This window comes from Vanellus vanellus (assembly GCF_965231255.1).
Source record: "Vanellus vanellus genome assembly, chromosome: 4".
In the NCBI taxonomy this organism is placed as follows: domain Eukaryota; kingdom Metazoa; phylum Chordata; class Aves; order Charadriiformes; family Charadriidae; genus Vanellus; species Vanellus vanellus.
In genome coordinates, this window is record NC_138909.1 from 50,700,780 (window position 1) to 50,724,595 (window position 23,816).

General features: G+C 35.3%; 2 protein-coding genes across 2 annotated transcripts; both read right to left on the minus strand.

Moving 5' to 3' along the window:
- Window positions 1–846: 846 nt before the first annotated feature.
- LOC309671027 (transmembrane emp24 domain-containing protein 11-like) lies at window positions 847–11,095 on the minus strand (the record flags this gene model as incomplete). The annotated part of the gene is made up of 7 exons (XM_082482193.1): window positions 847–884; window positions 1,101–1,162; window positions 5,561–5,720; window positions 6,432–6,578; window positions 9,130–9,255; window positions 9,986–10,086; window positions 10,966–11,095. 5 exons carry the CDS (start codon window positions 11,093–11,095, stop codon window positions 5,571–5,573), a joined length of 654 nt encoding a protein of 217 aa, XP_082338319.1. The 3' UTR covers window positions 847–884; window positions 1,101–1,162; window positions 5,561–5,570.
- Window positions 11,096–15,852: 4,757 nt separating this feature from the next.
- On the minus strand, window positions 15,853–22,932 carry SPON2 (spondin 2). Its single transcript, XM_082482243.1, has 6 exons — window positions 22,547–22,932; window positions 21,524–21,749; window positions 20,941–21,164; window positions 20,482–20,673; window positions 19,243–19,417; window positions 15,853–17,078 (listed from the first exon to the last, which is right to left on the minus strand). The coding sequence occupies exons 1-6, from the start codon at window positions 22,712–22,714 to the stop codon at window positions 16,900–16,902; spliced, it is 1,164 nt and encodes a 387-aa protein (XP_082338369.1). The 5' UTR covers window positions 22,715–22,932; the 3' UTR covers window positions 15,853–16,899.
- Window positions 22,933–23,816: the final 884 nt, after the last annotated feature.

Sequence of the window (23,816 nt, forward strand, 5' to 3'; positions counted from 1 at the left end):
CCTCTTTTAGAAGTTTTATGAGGAACTTTTGGTTCTTTTATTTAATTAATATGTACATTGTTCCTTTGTATTATGTTTGCATTCTGTTGTTTTTTTGTAATTTTTTATTTTTGGTAGCATTATCTTCTTCATGCTGTTTCAATTCTGCAAGATTCTGTGCTTACAAATATGAAATATAGTGTAACAGTTTTTTACTTTTTTGAATATATTATGTAGAGGTAGAGATTTCTGTATTTAGAGATACCTCAGCTCATTTTTAAACATATCTAGAGAAATCATGCCCTCCTTCAAGGTCACCGCTTCAGAATTAGTCCCAAATTGTCCTCTATTTCCCATACATGTTTGTCTTATAGCCTTGTAGGACTTTATGTGTTAGCTGTATTGAATGCTCTTCGTATTTTTCTTCTATCATTGTAAGGCAGGCTCATCTTGTAGGTAGGCATCAGTCTAGGAAAACAAAAGTTTTCGCAACACATTTATAAAATCAGCTAAGGAGAAGATGGTTCCTTGGAGACATGGGAAAATTAAATCTTTCTAATGATTTCTCAAGAAGGACAATTAAAAGCTATTCATTCTCCAGTGAATAACAAGAATTCCCAACAATATTTCAGATCCTCTCTTGAACACATGGCCATGAGGAAAATAGTTAAGCTTAAGAGAAAATGGGGAAATAAACCCAATACTCTTGAAAACATTGATGCGCTGCCATGCAGACTTTTGATTCAGTCCTTTACATGAAATAATTCATTACAGTCCACTTTCTCTGATGTACAAATGCCAAAGTCAATACATTTTTTTCCACATTTTGAAAGTAGTCATTGATGTTACACAGTAGCCAGTTGTGTTTCTTGAAAAGGTTGGAGCAATTTACAGTCCAGCAGAATCTGAAAACGTAAAGAATCTTTGTAGGCTTTTATTTGAAGAAATCCATAAAACTAAAAGCTGCATAGTGCATAAGTATCTAAGTCTATCACCCTATCATCAGTAAATATTCATGTGACAGTTGGTAAACAAAAAGGAAGTATTTTGTAATGTAAATAATTTAGCTGCTAAGCAAACTAGAGATTAATGCAATACAACAATACTAAAGCTTCATTTACCTGTTTTGAAAGGAATAATGTACGACAAGGAGTTCTACAGATCAAACATTCATCTTTTTTGCCTGTAAGGTAAAGACACATTTAAAATATACATCAAACTGGATAGATATTGAATACATTGTTAATAGAATTTGATGCCTACACCTTTGTTTGGAGCTTGTGGAAGGAACCTGAAGGTTATACAAGAAATGCAAATAAACATGAATAAATAATTTGATTCTATAACCATTACACACAGTTGCACAGGGAATGTCATCAGGTCTAACTCCTGCAAATAAGCATTCATGTAAATGGTTTTCTGAATATCATTAGTGTCACTGAATGCAGGTGACTTTTAGTTCCTTTGATTTAAATAAGACTACTTGCCTGGTTTAATTAAATGTGTGCTTAAGTGCACTAATGAGTTAGAGTCAAGCACATATACGACATTTTAGATTGGGGCCCAGTCTGGCTCTCCTGATAAAATATATGAAAACTTAACTTCAAAGAATTAATTATTTTACCTTGTGAATTTTTCCAGTGAAAAATTAATCACATCACTTTTTAAAACTTTATCATTTTTTAAAATGTCTCTTTGATTATTTCCAAACATATTAGCGAATATTTCTAGTAAATTACTACAATATTTATAACTGATAATTTGACCGGCTGCTTTCTTTCTAAGGATTCTAAGGCTTCAATATTTATATCTTTAAAGAGTAAATACATTTTAAACTGGATATTATTATTATTCAGTTCACTGCAAAAAAAATATGTCTCAGTTTTTTTTCTGCCAAACAATATTAAGAGCAGAAAGGAAAGCTGTTTTTCACGTTCTAGGAGACTGCAAATTGAGGTACTTAGAGGCTGCATTTAATGATCCTCTTTTGTCAACAGCAACCCTGTGAAAACTTTTAGTCAAAACTTTTTAATTCTGAAATACAGACTGATCATTCATTCTGTGTGCTCTTACAAAACCCAGGTCATTTAGCATGACCTCAAAGGGAAAAACATTGATATTTGCTATTTTTTTCTTTTGAAAAGCAACCTCCTTATTGTGCTATCTTTTCCACAGATCTTCATCTAAGCACAAGTCCCAGAATACAAATCAGGAATTGCACACAACATACAAGAGCTTCAAAACATCACCTCCAATCCTCCTAATGCTGCGGAAAATGTTCTAGTATTTCAGCGACAATACTGAGATTTAAAATGCCTTAAGACCGTTAGCAAAACCTGCCCTAAACAACTCCTATGTTTTGCAAATTGCTCTTTCACTAAAGAAAAGCATGCCCTTTCCAAAATTAGACAGAACAGAATGCCATCTTATTTTTTTTTACAATGCAATCATGGATCATAAGCATCTGGACTCAACTTTTATTAAAGCCTCCAATTTTCTGAATCCAAGGCTTGTTCTCAAAGCCACATTGCTCCAGCCAGATCCATCTGGAGGCAGACACAGGCGGTTTTACTACTCAAAGAAAATCAATAGCAAGAATTGAAAAGGCTTATCAATAACATTAGGTTGACCCAAAGAAACACTTAGGCCTTTCTTTTTTCCACAATGTCTCAGAAATGCTAACAGTTAAAGTAAATGTGTGGACGCTGGCGCTGCCTGTCTCACTGAAGCAGAGGCCCAAGCCGCCAGTGCCTGCCACAGCCATTACCTTTCTGGAGGCAGATCTCACAGACAACGTGGCCACAGCTTGTGAGGCTGAACCGTGGGGTGGGCTTGCGGGGCTCACAGAAGCAGACGTTGCAAAAGACCGGGACAGCCATGGGACAGAGGGGCAGGAAGGCCCGGCAGGGAGCAAGCGGCTGAGGCAGGTACTGACTCTCCTTGCCATCCCCAGGCTGAGGCCTACTGGCCTCCCTCCGTCATGTTCCTCGGCTCTGAGGCAGCACCGGGCCCTGAGGTGAGGGGTCGCAGCCCCCCTCCCCCACCCGGGGGGCCTGAGGGCAGCAGAGTTTGACCCTCACACCCCCAAAAAAGGGCTTCTTTCTGACCTCTCACTACCAAACTGGAGCGGGCGCCCACACAGGGGACCCTCTCTGAGAGATTTCCCCCCTGCCTTCCCCACACGTGGGCAACTGACCTGGACCCACCACCAGGGCGCCGGGTAGGTGCTTCACCACGAGCCCCATCCCCCTCACAGAGGTGCAGCAGGGGCTGCCGCTGGGACAGCAGGTGTGTGGAAAACGGCAGTGGCTTTTCACTCCTCTTTTTTTTTTTTCCCCTTCATTTTTAACATTAAAAAAAACCCCAGGGCTTGCTGATTTCCCTTGACGAGAATTTTAGGGGAAAATTCCCTTACAGACCCACTTGCTGTGCCGGCTGTAGCTCTGAGTCTGACAGAGCCACAGACTGCATAGGAGGAACCTCCAGCTTTTGACTTCATTAAGACTACTGCCTTCAAAGTGCTTCCCAAAAGAGCTATGATTCAGATTCTGCTTTATACAGTTAATTAAAAATCTTGAAGGAGACTGAAAACATTTCATCAAAGCAAAGATATTTAATTATTATTATTGTAGATAAAGAATGACGCGCTCTCAAGCTATAGCGAAGGCTCCAAGTCTCACTGCGGGTTTGAGCAGAGACCTAATTAATAATGAGGGGCATAATCTGCTCCTTTATAAATTCTGACATGGTGCCTGCCCTTTTGGTTTAAAAGCTTAAGTGTATTGTAAGTGATATGAGTTAAGTTTGTCATTGGGATGTAGTTAGGAGCCTTACACTAAACATCAGCTAAAGCTGAACCACAGCCTTGTAGCAAACCTTTATTAAACTTTCTCCTTAGACTTCATATACCATATGGTTGTAACATATCTCTCCTTCTTTTCCACCACCAAAGATGTTATTACAAGACATGTTGTAAGTGAGTGCTCTATAAAAGGGAATTTAATAACTCCTGTTTACTGGGGATTTCAAGTGACAATTCTAAAGTCTCAGAATTTCAAAATATAGGACATACCTCAGTGAGTAGCTTATATGAGATTTTATTTTGATTGATTTTGTCTTTAGAGCATTGCTTTTTGTCTCTACTTTGTATCAACTTTATGGATTCTCACATACTCACAGCTGTATTTTCATTCCCATACTGTAAACGCAAGTGAACTTAAATGGCAATGTCATTTCGTTGCTAATGAAAACAAAAGGTGAGAAGATAGAAAAAAGAAAGCAAGCAGTGCCTTTAAAACAATAATCGGTCTACAAATATTTTGGTTTTCACTAGCTTTTAGACTAGTAAAGGGTCTGGAAAGACAAGCAGGAAACGAAACCACAATATTCTGCTATCACAGTGCTCTCTAGAAACTTTTTAAAGTTTCATGCTTTTACATGTTATACAAGTGCTAAGATGGATCATGTTAAAACCACCTCCAACTCCTTCTTACGCTAATCCTGCTTTGTCAAGCTAATTACCTGAATTTTTAACCACTGCTTTTGACTTATAATTGCATGATACCATAGCTTCTCTGCTAGTTGTACATAAACTAACTAAATGAAGGCATAAAGATACATTCAACCAAGTTGCAATAATTGAAATGGAAATATACGATTAAGTAAAAAACTGGTAAGTTTCTCAGACAGTCGCCTTACGCTTGCTGAATAATTAAATAAAAATAATTCTGCAACACAGAAACAGACCAAATAATTCAGTGTAGGAATAATGTAAAATAAAATATATAGGCAAAAATTCAGTGTTTACCAAGAAACCTGTAATTTGGTTTACTTTGGCATACTTCATAAAAACTATAATTTACATAAACAACTGTGGCAGAGGTCTGATCTCAACTCAATAGCTTAATGTTTACGGCTTATCTAGAAGTAAAAAGTAAGTACAATTCCAATTGTTTATCTGGGTCTCTCTCTTCCTTGGTAATTGCTGCAACCACTGAACATAATTTTAAGGGTGGTCTCCACTGTCACTTAAAACTTCAAATATTTTAAAAGAAAACAGTCACAATTCTATTTCAGGGAAAGCTAGGTATTACTACACACACATAGTCTGAGTTCAAGACACTTTCACCAAATTAAGCACTGCAGGGTATATAGTTGTTTATCTCCCTACTATCTGAATCCTAGTCAGTCTGAAACGCTGTACTGTTCATGGTAGTACCAAATACAATTAGTAAGCAAGTAGAGAAATTTAAAATATTAGGAAACTTTTTTTAGATATCTATTTTAGATTTATCAATGCTGAGTTGAACTTCAATGCTGCCTTAGTCACCGAGTCCTTCTTCCAGATTTAGCTTTACATCTGTAGAGGGAAAAAAAATCATAAAAGATGGGATTCAAGAAGAAAAATGTAAGGGGATGCCAGAGTTTGCAATATAGATGAAGAAACCAGAGTTAGAGTAAGAATCAGAGTAGAAGACGAGAGAAGCTTGAGAGTTATATACAAGCAATTTTTACATAGATGCAGGGTTTCTTTGGATGTTAGGTGTTACGTGGTATGCAATTTTTGAATATGTGTATTTACTTTATAAGACTTAAACAAGCTTCTTCGATATAAAGAAATCTCGGAGAGATTTCATTTGCCAGATTCCAATGGAGATGAGGATTAGTGTTTGTACAATAGCCCACCACAAAATATTGCTGTTAGTTTCTTCACTTGTCTTCCGAAATTTTTCTTCACGCTCCTAAAGAAAAAAGGAAAAACAAAATCGTTACCTTTTAGCATCTGTATGTTTCATTCTGCTATCCAGGTAACTGGACAGGCATCCCTCTTCTGCATAGTAGTGAACAAACACTTTTTTCATGTCAAATTGAAACTGAGAAGCAGACACACTTCCATATTGCAGTCAAGAACCTTTTTGCAGCGAAATTTCTTTGTTTAGGTAACTAGTTGATATATTTTAAACATAGTCTGACTGCCTACATACATATAGAAAAGTAAAGACAATGGGCTTACACTTGTTTGAAGGAGGGCTTTATTTCTAACTGCATGGAAATATATAAATATACACTCAGTCATTTCCTTACCCACTCCAATAAAGCTTATGCACACAGACCAGCATGGAAACAACAGCTGGCAACATCACCAGCAATAGTACCTGCCACCTGCTCAGCTGCTGTTACTGAATCTGACCAGGAAAACTGTATTTGGAAATTCCTACTTTAAAATAACACCTGTTGCTGTAAGTATGAGTTCATAGTGATTAATTAGTTCTTATGTTATAGCTTAAAAATATTTTGCAAGGTAATATAGGCTATATTGGTTAAATACCAACAGATTTTTATGAGTTAGTTAAAAAATAACAGTGCAATTAAATAATAAACCTCGTAACACTTTATAAATCAATAAGTCTATGTATAATATTTTTATCAGTTCCATTAGGGAACATACATACTCTTTCATAGTTTTGTTCTTTGGATATGTGATGAATTTGCTCAATTAGATGTTCTAGTCTAAAGTTAACTTCATTCACTTTGTCTTTGGCTTGAACAACAGATTCATCCAAAAAATGTTCTCCAACTCTAATGTCCAAATGGATACGCTGTGAACAGAAAAAATATTCTCATTACTGTGTCTTCTTTGCTTTCAATATTCCTTAGAAAAAAGAAACAACAGATAATTTCCCTTTAAGCTCATTACAGGAAAACAGTTTTAATTGGTTATAGAAATCCTTCCTAAGATGAGAGTCAGGTGGGATATTCAGCATGTTTCTTAATTTTATTTTTAAATTAATTACACAAATTTAAAATCTTTACTACTGTTAGGTCATTATTTTATGCTAGTATTTATTCAACCACCATGCAAATGTTTTCTGTTCTTTGTCCAAACTAGTTTAAAAAATGAGCAGCATTAGGACTGCTCATTGTATTTCACATTCCATCCTGATACTGCAGAAATTACTTTCTTCAGTACTATAGTAGAAAGCTTTTTATAGATGCACTTCTAGGTTTCCTCCACTAACAGTTAGGAATATAAGACTGGAAGGAGACCAGCTGCATCATTATTTGCATTTCATCATAGGTATTAAAGCAGAACAATTCATAAGGTACATCCTGCCCAAACCATAACAAGGTATCTTTTTTCTTTCTCCACACATGGTTTACCTGGTATGAAATACATCCCAATATCCTATAAACTGTTGTATGATCTATAGCAAAAATGCCCCAAACCTGCCAACAATAGACGCATAGAAAGAGCAGGGAAGAAGGCAACTTGCAATATTATGCAACTTATTTTGGCATGAATGAATAATTTTACTAAAGCTAACAGGAGAAAGTTCTCCTAGAAGCCAATTTGTACCTAAGAGAAAATAAAAGTTTTAGCCAAACAGATAATCTGCGGAAATCCTACATCTTGACATTACCATGATAGAAATTTGGTCTACTCAGACATCAACCACAAATTAAGAGCGCATCTCCTTTCAGCTCTCTTAGAGTTAGCCAACTGAACATCCAGACATCCATCTCACAAACTTATGGTAGCCTTTGTCCTTTAATTTATTAAACTTCGGTTTGAAGCAGTTCAAATAACCACCATTGCATCTGGTTCATACAGAATACCACTTAAGGTTTAACTTACCTAAAGAATGTTTTTTCCTTTTGTGATCTTTATTTCTGCAGATATAACTATAAGAAGCAATATTTTCCTTTTTTACTTCTGTGTTCTTAAGATAAACAAACCACTTTATTTAATATTTGTTCTATTAATGTTATCCTTCCCTGCACCTATTCACTTCTTTTAAATAGGATGACCAGAACTGTATATGGTGCATGCATCATATAAAATGATATTAATGCATCTCCATCTATATCAGATAAAAATCTCCTGGTGCATCCTCAGAATCACATTCATGGTGTGTAGTTAACCATGACCAACCAATGCTTTATACCCCTTATCTTGACTAGTTGATGAGCTCCACAGTTGTTTTTATATTTAGAACCCAAGAGCTTTTGCAATGTGTATGGCTAGTTTTTCACTTATTTCCATAAATCAATCCATAAGAGCACCTACTTATTCCAGTGTAATAGTCCCACTTCTGTGCTGTTAAGTCTTCTCGGTTCTGTGTCATCTACGTGTTCCAAAAGCATACATCTAGGATGAAATTTGACCTACTTCGCTTAACATATTTACAAGATGTTTGTATCTAGCTGGTTATATAACTCTTTTGCTTTCAACTGTGAAAAAAAAAAAAACACCCCTAGCATGTATCACAGTATCACAGTATGCTAGGGATTGGAAGGGACCTCAAAAGATCATCTAGTCCAATCCCCCTGTCGGAGCAGGAACACCTAGATGAGGTTGCACAGGAAGGCGTCCAGGCGAGTTTTGAATGTCTCCAGAGAAGGAGACTCCACAACCTCCCTGGGCAGCCTGTTCCAGTGCTCTGTCACCCTCACTGAGAAGAAGTTTCTTCTCAAATTTAAGTGGAACCTCTTGTGTTCCAGCTTGAATCCATTACCCCTTGTCCTATCATGTAATTCTCACCTGTCCAACTATCTTTTGAGACAAGGCATGTAGATAAAATTTTCAAAACGGTGTTTATGACATCGTTTGTTGAAATAGATTAGAGCCATGATATCACCTCTGATGCCTTCTTTTTTTTTTTTTTTTCAAAATTGGCATTAATGCCAACTTTGTTGGTAGTAAACAATATCAGGTATGCTAATACATTCTTAATTTGAATACCTTTCAAAAATCAAAATGTTAAATTTTCTTTAGGAATTCAATCTAAGTTAGTGAAGATATGGAATATCTTTATGACAAGTGTTTGTGTTAGTCAATCTCACATATTTATCTTTTTGATCCAAATAGTTTTTCTTATTGATCAATATCTTTCACGTTCAAAGCATTGTAGAAATATTAAATCACTCTAGAGGCGCTAGTCTTGCCTCTTTAATCTTGACTTCTTAAATATCAGGACAGAGTCTTTTTATCTCTTCATCTTCATAATTCTAGGTTTGTCTTCTTTAATCACTAGGAAATCTTGAATTATCTGCTTGAAGTTAGACCAGCTTCTAATCTAATTTGTAATCTCTGCAGTTTGTAAACGGTTGATACTATTACAACAAAGAATATTTAAAAAATACACCTACCAGTTTACTTCCTGCAAATGCTACAAATCTTGTGGAGTTAGACTGTAAACAGATAATATGCTCCCCAGATAGACTGGATGTAAAAGAAAATGTTCCTTGTGGCCCATACAGTTTTGACAACAGTACCTGTAATTTAGATATTATATATGTTAGGTATGTACATTATAAATATCAATAAAACAATCAAAAAACAGTACTGTGAATTGGATGTAAAAAGTACTCAATTAACCTCCTGACATCATTAAATTTATCTGAATTTCAGAATAGACTTAGAAAAACAAACAATTTTAGCTCACAGTGAATATTGAAATGCTATAGATTTCTGTAATGTACGAAAAACAATGCTCCCTAAAACATTTTAAGTGTGAAAGCTAAAACCTTGTCTAGGCACCAAAATAAGGTGCTAAAAAAGGTCAGGGCCTCATGGCAAGTTGCCATGCATGATGGCTATATGCAACCTCACGGTAATCTTGACTTTTGCAGTTTAGTTTACCACCAGCTTTCCTTTCTGCTGCTCAAGTACATGCTGTACCATTTTTATTTATTATTTATTTATATTTTTTTAACTCTGATCTGTTTTCTCAGTTGTCACTCATTCTTCTTAATGACTCAGTTTCCCAAATCCAGCAGTAATGCAAAAATTGTCAACACACATCATTACCAAACGTTGTCATTTCTATTTACTTTAAAAGAAATCACAAGGTGCTTATACTTTCAGTGTCAAAATACTGAACTAGCCAGTAGACTGTAGATTTACTTTTTCCCCAAAAGTGTTTATTATTTTTATATATTACTGCCTATAAGTGCCAAAAGTCAACTTATAAATCCTACATAAACATTTATAAAGCATATTTACCTCAGCAGAAGGAGTTGTGACAGTCACAAACATTCCCAAACCAGGAGCAGATTCAAGATAGTCTTGTTTATGTATATCCCAGCGTTGTACTTTGTAATTCCCTGAATAAAAATATAGATAAAAATCTGCTAAATAAAACATTGCTTAATATTAAACATCTTTATTGCTTTTTCAGCACAAATATAAAGACAAATGATTAACAATAAAACAATATATGTATTTAATGTGCTTATGATTAAAATTGCTCAGAGGGCACTTTATAACAGTGTGAAATGCAATAAATTTTTACTACACTAGAAAATGTTCTAGAATACTACAAAAATGGTTGATTAACAAGTAATACTTTCTGATTACTCCTAATGCTCTGGCAAGATTCACATACAGAAGGCATGCTGAGACCTCAGACAAGAGCATAAGTGTGCCATATTCAAACTACATTTTTAGGATTGCCCTTCATATTTATTACTATTTATAAAAAAAGATTAATATATATCATATATATTTTATTTTCCCCTTTCAATCTTACATTTACAGTCTTGCAGATGACTTTAATGTGCTTGTGATAGCCCAGGTGAAATGGAACTTTAGTACATTGTGAATTGCTTCTTTCCAGACCATTGTTAATCAAAGAAGTAACTCTCCCATTCTATGGGGAAAACCATGTTACAGAAATTTTGGTATCAATGAGTAAATCAGTCAGAACGTATAGAAGCACGCACTGAAGCAGCAATTTCACTGTTGTAGAATTAGAAGACATTCTTTTGCTTTGTCTAGTCAATTCAGCACTCTGGAAACCTGCATTTCTTTGTGTGATGAATACTCATAACTTGTGAGGGTCTTTGTTATTTATTTTAAGTGTGCCCTCTTTCTTATCACCATGGTTTTACCATATTTATCAATCATAGGTTTTCCTGTTACATTGCAAACTATCTTTATTATTGTACAGGTTAGATCATCATATAGCATTGATAGGTACCTACCAATTACCAATGTGTCCATGGGAACGTCTTCGATTATACATTTCTCTTCTCTTTCTCCACTGTGAAAATATAAAGCAAGTGAAAAAGAAATCCAAAAGTTCATAAGAAATCCTATCAATTGGCTTTTCATGGTTTTTACGTATCCCAGCTGTATTGCTTTTGAAGATAGCTGTTTACAAAAGTATGTAGTCCTGTGGTTGTTCCTTGTTTGCTGCTTATCAGGGTATTTCTGAGGGAGAGAAGAAACTGGGAGAAAAGGCAGCTGGTGGTTACGTATTTATAAATAACTACAGTATGTTCTGCAGAATAAGATAACATGAGAAAGATAACTTGTAAAATCTTTCTTCTTTCCCAGAACCTAGATTAAAGTTTTATTTTATACACATAGACAAATAGGAAAAGGGAAAGGACCTCTCAGGTACTTGAAATCAGTTCCTTAGATTACTCTAAGCAACCACATTGGCTATCTCCTTCCATAAACTGCTCAATTTTCAACTTAAATGAACTTGTTAACTTATATTTAACATTTATTCTGGGTGATTATTCCAGAGCTTCACTCCTCTTTTATTAAATAATCTTGTAATTTCCAACATAAATCATTGGACATATGTATATGCCCATACAAAACCCACAGGGACTACATAAAAGGGCTGAAAGAAATACGAAGAAAGAAGTCAAAAGAACTTAAACAATAAAAGGCTGTGAAACACTAATTAATATGACACCACAGGAAAAAAATAACAAAATTAACACTTTCTGAATAAGACTTTTTTACATAAGAATGTCTTTCTCACAGGTACTGCCTAATAAATTCTTTAAAGAAGGTTATAGTGTAAATTAAATAATGATAGACGGTTTTCTTATTACCCTTTGTACTAATATAGACCAGACAATCTATATGCCTGATGATGAACTCAGTTACCACTCAAGTGTTCCTTGTCCGAGATCGCTATGTCTGAAAGGTTGGCCTCAGTGTGAGAGGATGTGTGGTCACTGTGCAGCAGCAAGGACCTAACTATGGGATCATTTCTGGTATGGTGGAACCTCCTCTGAGCTCATTTTCCCCTTCAGAATCTCGCTACACTTCTGTTGTAAGACTCTCTAGTTCAATCACTGACTCTCTCCAACCCAATCATGTTCCTTAGCAGCCCCTGGCATTTGCAGATGAAATTGTTCGGTCCTGTCCTTGAATGCGTCTGATGAAATTCTTAGTTCACTTCAGAGTTGTGACATCTTGACTTCGGGGTATGGGATATAAGATACCTCTTCTGCACACGCACATGCCATATAGGCAGTACGCAGTGCCATAGACAGGGAAACCACTTGTTGGAATTTTACCAGCATTTATTTCACTTGAAAATATGGTAGTTGGATTTTTATTTTATGTTCTGGTTTTATATAGCTGTCAAATGCTTAGCTGCATAAGTTGCACCCTTAACACTGTGCACACACTGAAGAATCATGACTAGCCCTTTTCCCTTATTTTTCAACACCTCCTCTGAAGTCATCTTTCAATTTCCTCATAGAATGTCTTATTTGCATTTACTGTTATTTGGTGACACCTATTTATTGGTAAATAAAACTCTGTTGCTCTTTCTATCCATTTCTGAGCAGCCCTTCTCAGAATATGCTCTATCAGGAGGTGCATTCTGCTAGTGCTGGTAGCCATAGAATTGGCTCCATCATAACAAAAGAACATGTATTTTCCTAGTATCAAGAAGGATGGACAGCAACTCATCCTCAATGTCTGTAGCCTAAATATGTAAAATTTCAGGGTGGTAACTCTTACTGAATTATTTCACATCTGCTGGTTTATTGCCCTTCATTGCACCTGCTATTTATAAAGCTGTCTCAATAAAAATGTCTTTGTCTAACACTGACATGGGCTCACAACCGTCATAAGTTCAGTTCATTCCACAGCATGAAGTATCTTCACAGAAGTTCTACCACAAGTATTCGTTCACCTCCAGCAAAATACAATGTCCCTATACTGATAAAGAAATTGTCAAAGACAAGGAGCCTTGATTCCTTAAACATTAGCTCTTTTTCTTTGACTCCATATGGTTAAGGATAGAGGGATACAAATTACATCTCATGGTCATTGAATTTTTAGGAGTCTCAAGGGTGACATTAGGACTCCATTGCTACTTTAGCATTTATCCATCAAAAATAATTTTAGGTTATACAGACTCTTATCATATAATTGGACTCTTACCCCTCTGCCAGAGGGAGATACTGGCTGACATGCACCTGCATAAATTCTCACGGCACACTATACCTGCAAGAAATATAGGTTTGTCTGCAGATCGTGAGCTACGTAAGCAATCATCCTTTTAGCTTTTGGTTGACAACTTGAGGTTTTCCAAAATTCCATGTTCCAATGGTAGAACACAAGGTGTACAAGGAGATGTTGCTTCACCCTTCACTCTGCTCAGACCAGTTGGGACAGACACATTACTTCCATATTTTTGGCTAGCAAATGCTAACATAGTAAGGCTGCTGGACTTCAAACAATCAAAAATAAGCCAACCTCCAGGTGATCAGGTTGTCATGCAGCATATTGAGAAAGTTTTGTCTCAAGCGTTCACAATACCTGTAGGTTACCACGGACACAACTTCTATATACTACACCCTATTAAACAGGATTCGGCTGACTTCAGAATTGCTGTATCAAGTGTTAGATTAATTTCTGAGCACATTAAATATTGTCATGGAACACTCTGCTTTACTCTATTATGTTGAATCCTTCATGACAGATCAGATATTCCCAATGAACTTCAATTACCTGGGACTGGGAATATCATGAAATGGCCTTTTTGCCTTCTGTAGCATCAAGTACCCTCAGGGCTTTTGCTGGCACTCCAGTTATATCTTGATAGGGTCAGTGCTCATTCAGTGATCAGAAAGGCTGGCACATGCTTTCCCTCCCATTCTAGAAGTTAGGCATACATTAATTTCCGTGACCATGCTTAACTTAGGCAGAGTGACTAGGATATTAGAGCTATTTTTCAATTAATCTGAGACTGCTCCTCCCCAAAATGATCTTTAACAGCAGACCCTGTGCCATTCTGACAATTGTCTGAAACATTTCATAGCAGGCTCAGTGGACAAGATTTGGTCAGTTAGAGTATTGGGTACAATACACTTATAGAGTTGGCCCTCTGATATAGCTTCTCTGCAGTTGTGGGAAGGCATATTTACTTAGCAAAATGGAACAGGACCTCAAACTGCAGTTAGTAAGTTTGTTTCACACACACCCCCTGGGCATCTATCCTAGACATTTTGGAGTATTTAGTGGAATAATATGTCTGCCCTCTCCTTAGTGCACTTAAGGCTCACACTACCAACATTTATGCTATGGTACCAGGGAGAGCTTTTCAGTTCAGTTCATAGACCACATCAATCCTTCCTGTATCCTGACTTATCTGCAAAAGTACCCTGTTTTTTTTCATAGTCCTTAATCACCAAGGTGCTGTATTGGATGTCTGCAAAGAAGCCACAGCCCATAGAAAAGCATAAATATATACACAACTTCAGCTGGCATTTTTACATACTGGAAGTTAATAGGAAGACCTTTCATGTGTTGATAGCTAACTGTCCTTAAATTTCTTAAGGACAAGTTGTTCTCAGTAACGTTCCACTATGTGAATTGAATTTGGTCTTCGTGGTTATTGTAGGATCAGAGTTCGAGTCTATGGTGACTTTTTTGGCTGCTACACTTACCTTTAACAGTGTCTTCCATTCTGCAAGAATATGTGCCAAGGCATCAAAGCTGATTCTTCATACAAAACATTCGTGCTAAAAAAAATTTTACAAATCCATTTCAAGTTTCCTCCCAAAGTGTTTTCTGAAATTAGTTTAACCTAGAAATTAATTTACCTATTTCCTTCTCTAAAACTCATGTATTTAGGACCACAGCATCGTGGCTGCCAGCCACTGGATGTAAGGGAAAAGGAAGAGCTTCTCTATGTTTCTTCACTGTCCCAAAATTTTAAAGACAAATCCAAGACTGTGCTGAAAGTAGAACCTACAAAGGCCTAACCATATCCACACAGGGATCACATACCTCACTAATCAGTTTAATAAAGATATGAGAAACATGCTCCATCATTAGAATGTGCTTCACTAGAACTCACCGTATCCACAGTCTTGCCAAGAAATGTCTCCATCCCTTTGCAAAATAGATACCAGGAACTATATTTATGGCCAAAACATTATACTGCCACGAGGGCATCCTTAAAGGATGCCATATTTACCAAGGTCTCCTGAAGCAACTGCTTACAAAATAACCCATAACCAAGTAACTGACTGGATAGGAAACTTCTGGTTGAAGGAACCTGTGGTGAATATTCATGCATCTAAAAACTCTAAAATAGAAAAAATATTTATCAGTAACTGGGGTTTCCTGAAATGTGTTGGCCTTTTACATATTCAAAAATAGATATAATAAAAAGAGTAAGTGAAACAATTTTGAAAAACAGCAATGGTGGGAATCCGAAGAATGCAAGATCTAGAAATTCCTATACTTAGCTCTAACTGCATTTATCAGCATTTGCAGGACCAACTTCGTCCAGCCTGATAAAGTTTCAAATATCTTTGGGTCTTTGCAAGATTTATCTCCTAAAAAAAAAAAAAAAATATAGAGAATATTTTAAATGCTTCAACCCTACAGAGAATACAGTATGCTCCTTTCAGTACATAATAAATTTTCTGATATTTGGCATATTCCAAAAAGAATCTATTCAAATCATCATCTCATCTCCTGTTCAATATCTGTGCTGTGTATTTGTAAAATTGCGGTGTGCTGTAAAAGTTTTGTGAGCTGACTGTAAACTTATTCTATTGAACAGCATTATTCAAAAATCCTTTTCATAGTTGGTAGCCACAAGTCTTTATAAGCCACGTTACATTCATTTTATAAAAGTTATTTGAGCATTAAATCATGCAGTCAGGAAAAATTTCTGACATATTGTGCTTTGTTATATCTGTGTATACATCAATTTTATGCAATATTAAAACATTGGTAAGTTTTCTCTGTAGAAAAGTTACCCTGACATAAATAGCAGCAAACACATTTAAAGAAACATGGACACATTCACTGCATATATAAAGACAATGATATAATTTATGTTATGGTCAACAGTGTTAACTTTGAGATAGTTGTCTCATGAGGGACACACAGCAACAATCAGTCAGTTTTTAAATCTCAGCTAACATTTTTAATTGAATTCAGAGGTTTTCTACTAGTATCCACACTTCTGAATTTTTCTAGTAATTTTGTTGGCCAAGTGTCCTCATAACAGATATTCTCACTTTTGAGAAAAAAAAAAAAAAAAAGAAAAAGAAAGACATTTTTATGTATTCATAAGTCTCAAGGCAAGTTTACTCAGTTATATTATTGTCTTAACCACTCTGCAAACATCTGGTAACTCTGATTTATGTAAGTAGTTTCTGAAGAAATACATGTTTAGAAAGACGACAAAAATGCCAATAAATAATAAAAACATAATTTAGAGAAAAAATTAATTTCTAGGTATAAATAGGTGTAGATCAACAAATTACAATATTTAAGAACGTTATTAGGTTAGGTTTTGTGATTGAAAGATTTTTACATGCATGAAGTACAATCTTTCCAAATGTCTTATTTTCTACCACTAGAGGGTACTCCAAGAATTTACAGTATACTTATAACAAGGATTTATTTGGGGTTTTTGTTCTGTAAATAATCAAGTACTGTTGTCATACTAAACCTTAGGAATTTAATCCCCCCAAACTTTGATATTAAACAACAACTTTCAAAACCAGTCTAATATACTTTTTCAGCATAATAACGCAGCATACCCAAATTATAAGGAACATTGACTGATATGTAGTTTAGATTTATTTAAACTTATCCTACTTTTAAATTATCTAAATTACTATCTTTTCTTTATTTCAGACACAATTCTCTGGTTCACATCCTGTTTCTTCATCCAGATTTGGACAAGGCATTCCATTATTGGCAGGCTGAAGAAGTACAAAACGAGTTCTGATCTTGGTCCCTGTTTTTCTGCAAAGACCTCTACAGAGACCCCAGGAAGACCATTGTGAAACCTCACAGTCCAGTGGTGTTTCTGCAATATACACCAAAAAGAAAGTTAACTTCACATAAATTGGTGCTTAAGACAAATACATAGTTGGCAAAGCATTAAGGAACGATGAACAAATACATACAAATTTCTTATACAAAAGTACATGTGACAGTAATAAAATCCTTATGTTGTCTCATAAATAAAAATGTCTGTTTTCAGCTCCTAAGCTCATCAACACTGGTATTATCATTATTGTTATTGCAGTCTAGAGACTGACTGAGGTTCTATATCAGTAGTGCAACATATTATTTATTGAATTGAGAATATAGAATTCCTATCAAAGAAAACTATGCTTAAAATAACTGCATTCAAAAGATTGCATTAAAAAACATTTACTGTCAATTTTATAACACATCTGCCTTTGCATGGCTTACTAAAAACACTGGGATTAAGGCTTTTCTCTGCGTTATTTAGGTACACTTATATTTCTTTGCTGATAGATAGTTCCTATAGTTGTTCATATCAAATTCTATTTAACTTTTGTTCCAATTTGCTTCAGAAATAAAAGTTTCAGATTTTTTATCATTAAATCATCTTGCTATTGTTTGGTATCCACACTACAGTTCCCTTTGCCAATAGAGATATTCTGTTACTAGAAGCTTTTTAATACTAAAAGGGCTTTCAACATAGTTTTAATTTACTGGAAGAAGTCAGCAACTCTGAGGTACTTTTCATAATGTATACTTCCAATGAAAATATCTCTCATAAAAATATAGGTGACTATTCCGTAGCAGGTTAAATAAAAATATTGCTTGTCACAGGAAATTGCATCGAAACTGTGTATTACAACATTTGTGAGTAAAATAGGTGTGCACAAAACCAGCTTTATATGCTGTACTAAATTTGTATAAATTTCTGGTATTACAGTGGAACTCGCCACTTCTGTTGTGATCACTCATTCCCATATTTATAGCGGGAATGAGGGACACAGCCTGGTAATTAAATCTATCCTTTTGATTATGGAATGTATTTTGAACAAACTGATTTACTGGTTAATATACAATAAAGCGGGGATATGTGATTAAAAGTGATTTTTTAAATACTGTACTTTAAATGCACTGTTTTAAATCTATATCCTAAAAAGGGCCAAATCTTCCTTTCAAATGTTGTGGGAAAGGCATATGACTGAAAATGAGTTATGTAGCACTCACTTTGCATATGTCTTGTTTTCTAATAGAAGTACATTAAAACACTATACATTGATAAAGAAATGCATTTATTAAAGTATAAATCATGCAAAGTGAGGTGACTTTAGCACAGAGCTAGAGGCATACAATCTTCAGACTTGTTCTGGAGAAGCTCTTCTTGGAACATGGCAGCTATTCCAGGAATACATTAGGGATTTAGCCTATTGCTATCTCTAAAATAGTATTTAGGATAACAGTTGTCTTATTCTTAACCCTTCCTCTTACATTTTGTAAAAATCCACTAGAAAAGTCTAAAGATAAAATCTCAGTGGACACTGTCCAACAGCTATCTTTCCCTTAGAGCGAATATAGTATTTGTTAATTTGGAGATTTTAAAATTACCCTTAAGACTGACTTGAGTAAACAGTTTGTATGTCTTCCTACCTAAACAAGGTTATTAGCTAATATTTTTAAGGAAAGAAAAATAAGAGAGAATATTATCTTTGTTGTCAGGATGCGTATTTCTATCACAAATGTGTCCAAATCAATTGAATTATATCAATTATTACTGCACATAGATATCAAGCCCTCTGACACAGACAGAAGCAACAATAATAGTTCTTTTGCTCCACTGTCATGTAAAAACTTAAGGATGAGCATTTACTTCAAAGTTGAAAAGAATTTGGGAACTCCGATTCTTGTGAAATGTTGTTTATTGCTTATAAAACTCACTGATCTATGCTGATGCTAAGGCTTGAGTAACTCTCACCGTGGATATAACCCAAACCTTTGAACCATAACTCAAATACGAAATCTCTTCCTTATTCTTTCAGGGATTCTCTTTTATGTCATCTGGCTTGTTTTATTTCCCATGTGTGAGTCTGGAAACTATTCCTATGCAGATAGGAGAATATTCTGCCTAATCACCTATTTCATCCACATCACCTGCCAGATTTCCACAGATTTTCTGAAGGAATGGATATAACAGAATTGAGCATATCAAAGTACCAATCACTTACCTGAGACAGTGTCTATTATTTCATTGCTTTTAGCTGGAAGATTAAGATAAGGTGCAGGAAGACCCAGCTGGTTTTTCTTTAATTTCACCATTGTTACTTGAGCAATAGGTGGCAAAATTTTGAGTTTGGGATAATAAAATGAGTTTGCTGGGTGACTTGGAGAGGAACAAGTGATCTGTGAAATAAAAAGGGGAACCTCAAAGAAACTACATCATATTAGTAAGAAGATAACTGTAAAATCGTATTTAGACATCATGATAATACTTTTTTGGCAAGTAAAATGCATATAAGCAGTTTCTGTGAACCTCAGTTCACGCAACTACTGCTGGTAATCTCAGAATTTTTATGCACAATGTTTTGAGACTGGGCACAATGAATTGTCCCAACCTTTGCATAGAGGACTGTGGTGGGAGGTACTGAAAACAGAGTAACGTATGGAATGCTTTGATGGGAAGAAGTGGATGTTACTACAAGGAAGAATACAAGAGTATTAAATAATAATATTAGGTATGCTATAGCAGCTGTCATACAGATATAGAAGGCCAAATGTATTGTTCTCCAGCTGCTCTGTTCCCTTTCTCATTATACAGCATTTGGCTCTAGAAAAACTAACTTAAAGAAAGGACTGACTGAATGCTTATAGTATTCAAAATATTTGAATCAAAATGCTCTGTTCCCCACCACCCTTAAATGACAAAAGCGAAGTATGAGGCATATAGAGCATTGAGCAAGCATAAGAGATGGAAAGTGGGGTCACTGAAGTTACAATGGTAACTAAGCTTTCCCTTCGCTCCTTTCCTCAAATGAAAGTTTCAAGTTTCAGCAATGCTTTTAACTGAAAACTCCTCCCCACAGCAGTATTCACTACTAAGAATTTTCCTGTTAGGTACGTATTTAGTAATGCCAGGACTTTCTCGAATATTTTTTTTCCCCCGGTGTTTTAAAAATTGTTAAAAGTAATCTAAAAATAGTCAGCTTTTACAGAAAATACTTTAAATGTAGAGCCAAATATTCATGAACCACGTGCATTTACCTAATAAATTTGAAAGATACAGAATATAAACAAGAGCAGTAGGGTTATCAGCTATGTAATAAATCTATATAGAGAGAGCATCATCTGTTTCAAATACTGAAAAGAGTTTCACAAGAATCTGTCGAGTAGTCATAGGATAGTTATCTTTTCAAGGGAGGACTCAAAACATATAGGTATGAAGTGCTAAGCTATGCATATACACCTACCTCTGTAACTGTGTCCTGTGGAATAGTGGCAAAGTTCGGGGAGGAAAATGTGAAACCACTGTCAGTTCCAGCATCATATGGAAACAGATCTACTGTTACCTCTTCCATCCAGTGGTCTCCATCACAAAGATTTAGGCTGTCAATACCCACAAACCAGTCGGGGCTTGGAACAATTCGTACAACAAATGAAACCTAATTAAACAAAATGATCCATCAGGATTGCATCACTTAATTTGAAATGCTCCAGTCCTGCTCATAATCATTTTAACTTAAAATTTTTGAAAGAAATATCATGATGCTTTTCTATTTTATGAACCTGTACATTGCTCCCTGAAATGTGACATGCTTTTTAGTAACTCTTTACATTATATTGTTCCCACAAGTGAGAACTCAAATATTTAATTTTGGGTGCTAGCAACATAAAACAAGCTTTTAAAATTAGTATGTATATTTACTTACTAAGGGATGTCTTGAATGCACTTCTAATTCAGTGGAGGTTTGTCCTGTACCACTGGAAATGGCAGGAGCAGAGAAGATTCCATGTACACTCTGAATTTTCTCTCCAGCTTCTTCTATTTCTTTCATTAATACCCATGCTTCACCCTTTTCAGCAAAATCACGTACACCATTGCTGGCATATTCATTTTTTTTCCACATGCTGTAGTCAGAACTATGAGTAACACCTATTTGAGTGAATACATGGCATGACATAAAAGTCTGGTTTAGATTCTCCCTATTTCTTCAATTTCTCTGTTTTATTTCTGAGGTTTAAAAAAGTGTATAAAAATGAGTGACCACTAAAACATTTGGCTTATCACTGTTTATTTCAGCTGCAGCCAACTGAAAACAGAAGTCAATTGAAAACACTTGCAGATTTTTGAAGGCATTGTGGATACTTCAATTTCTGCATTTCAATTTGAATAACTTTGGCTATTTTTCTCCTTTTTCACCAGTTATCTTAAAATTGAGTATTAAGGGGAAAAAAAAGATCACAGCGGTCAAGAGATTTATCTGCTCTTAAAACACTACATACGTCACTTACCTAGCATTGATGACCACTGTGCTGGGGGCCTATAAAGTGGATACTGCTTAGGGAAAGCAGTCTGACTCCATTTCCCTGTGAAGATTATGCTGTATTTAGCAAGTTCCTCTGCTGTGCAAATTGAATCATCACCCACAGGCAAGCTGCTGGCATAACCTAGTATCGTTGCAAGTAACGTCCAGATAACTTTACAGGAGCAGTAGACAACCATCAGGTTTTCCATTCCCTTCCACACAAAAAGAAAAAAATATGTTAACCATATTAGTCACTCTAAGCTCAACATTGAATAACAGTTACCTAATAAAATGTAACGTACCATGAGTTATAACCAAAAAGAAAGCATATATCTGAAACACTAAAAATTGTTATGCTTCTAAAAACATTATTATAATGCTTTCAGATTTGATATTTCCGTACTATATACTACAAATCTGTAACTCTACCTGGGACAAGTGTTTCTAATGAAAATAAAAATATCTTAACCTTGTCCATTGTACTACCTCTGAGGAAAATCTGTTTCTGATTTTCTTTTGAAATCTTATTAGAGCCACATCTTGAATTAATTAGAGTAGCAACTGTTTCTGTGGAAAACATTAGTGGCATATTTATTCTTCTAAAGATTAAATTGCAGGTTACTTTGCCAAAAGAAATGATTTATTTTAAATTTGTGTTCTACAAAGGCTGTTTTATGGCATAACATTTAAAGTCAAATACATTTCATATTTATATAAATTCTTTCTGTCATAACTTCTGCATTAAAAAATACATTGTAATTACTTCAGATTGTTTAATCTACACAGTTGTTAAAAACCAATATTTTTTAAACTTTGCTGTCATAGGTTGTGCAAATTTTGTTTTTCAATTAATACAGTAATTGCATCAGACTATTGAACTCCAGCAGTTGTTTAAAATAAAATCCTTAAAAAATTCTTTTTAAATGCTTTTGTCCTTTGAGAAAACTATACAAATGTAACTAAAACACTAATAATATATTAATTTGTAAAAAGAGCTGTGAATACTCACTAAATATTTCCTCTGGAGCACTGGTAGAGGGAGAGCACCTGCTTTTGCTGGCAGCTGAGTTGGTCTGCAAGAGAAGACAGTAGGAGTCTTGCTATTTATGCCTGAAGAGGGTCCCTTTGGTCCAACAATTATTGTAATCTTTAGACTTTCCAGGTTTGCAAAAAGCATGCCATCTTCTTGTTTGCAGTCTTTTTGGATGGACAATCCGAGGTTTCCTATCTGTCAACCGGTTCAGGTTCCTATCAGAAGACTGTGATGCCGAATAGACGAAATGCTTTAAAAAAATACCTTGGCTTCTTAGTAACAGTTCGAGTTTTCTGGTGCCTTTACAGTCCTCTGCTCTTGTTAATGCCTCCAAGCTATACAAATGAACTGATTCCAACACTGAAATAGTTCTGGTGAATACACTTTAAATGAGAAGCATGTTTTCTTGTAAGTTTTATTGTCTGACAGATGCTCCTTCCAAACATTTACAGAAAGCTTGCTCGCTCTCACACACCATATGTATGTGTTCAAATAAAAGGGGTGAGGCAGCTAAAAAAATCAAGAGGAAAAAAAAGTTACATTTCATAATTGCACATACTCACACAGACTGTGTCTCCTGCAAATATGAATTAATTTAAAGTAGTACAGTGTATATTTTTGTGTTCTACAGTACTCTATGCTGGATGATGAAAGGGCTCTGTAACATTGTGGTTTCTTTGGAAAGAGTGGTTTTAGGAAGCTCTGAGACTTTTCTTAGCTGTCTTCAGAGTAAAAACCCCAAATAAAAATCTTATTATTACAGTTAGATCATACATCCTCAGTAGCACAGTACATATACTTACATCACTAAACTTATTAAAATTGTCTATGGAAAATTATGCATACTACAGTGACCCAATTAAGAAATAATGTTTAATATGTATTTTAAATTATTTTCTCCACTCTCTTTCAAAGAGGGGAAAACAAGGGCTTTATGCCATGCCTATGTTAAAAATGCTATTGTGGCTGATCAGCAAAGGAGATTAAGTTCAAAAGTTTACAGTGAACCATGAATAAAGTTTTTCATAGAGTCTTCTTTTGAAATCATGAGGAATGTCACTTAAGTACTTCCACAGATCTCTAATATGATGGTACAGCACATGGAAAAAAAAAAAAAGTAACTGGTTATTTTTCAGATGAAACTCCCAGGCCATCATAGGTATATAGCTTAAGTGACAAGCTATTGTCCACCAGCAGGCAGTTACCAATCAGTTTGAGCTTTGCGGCACTTTAACTGGATACTCAT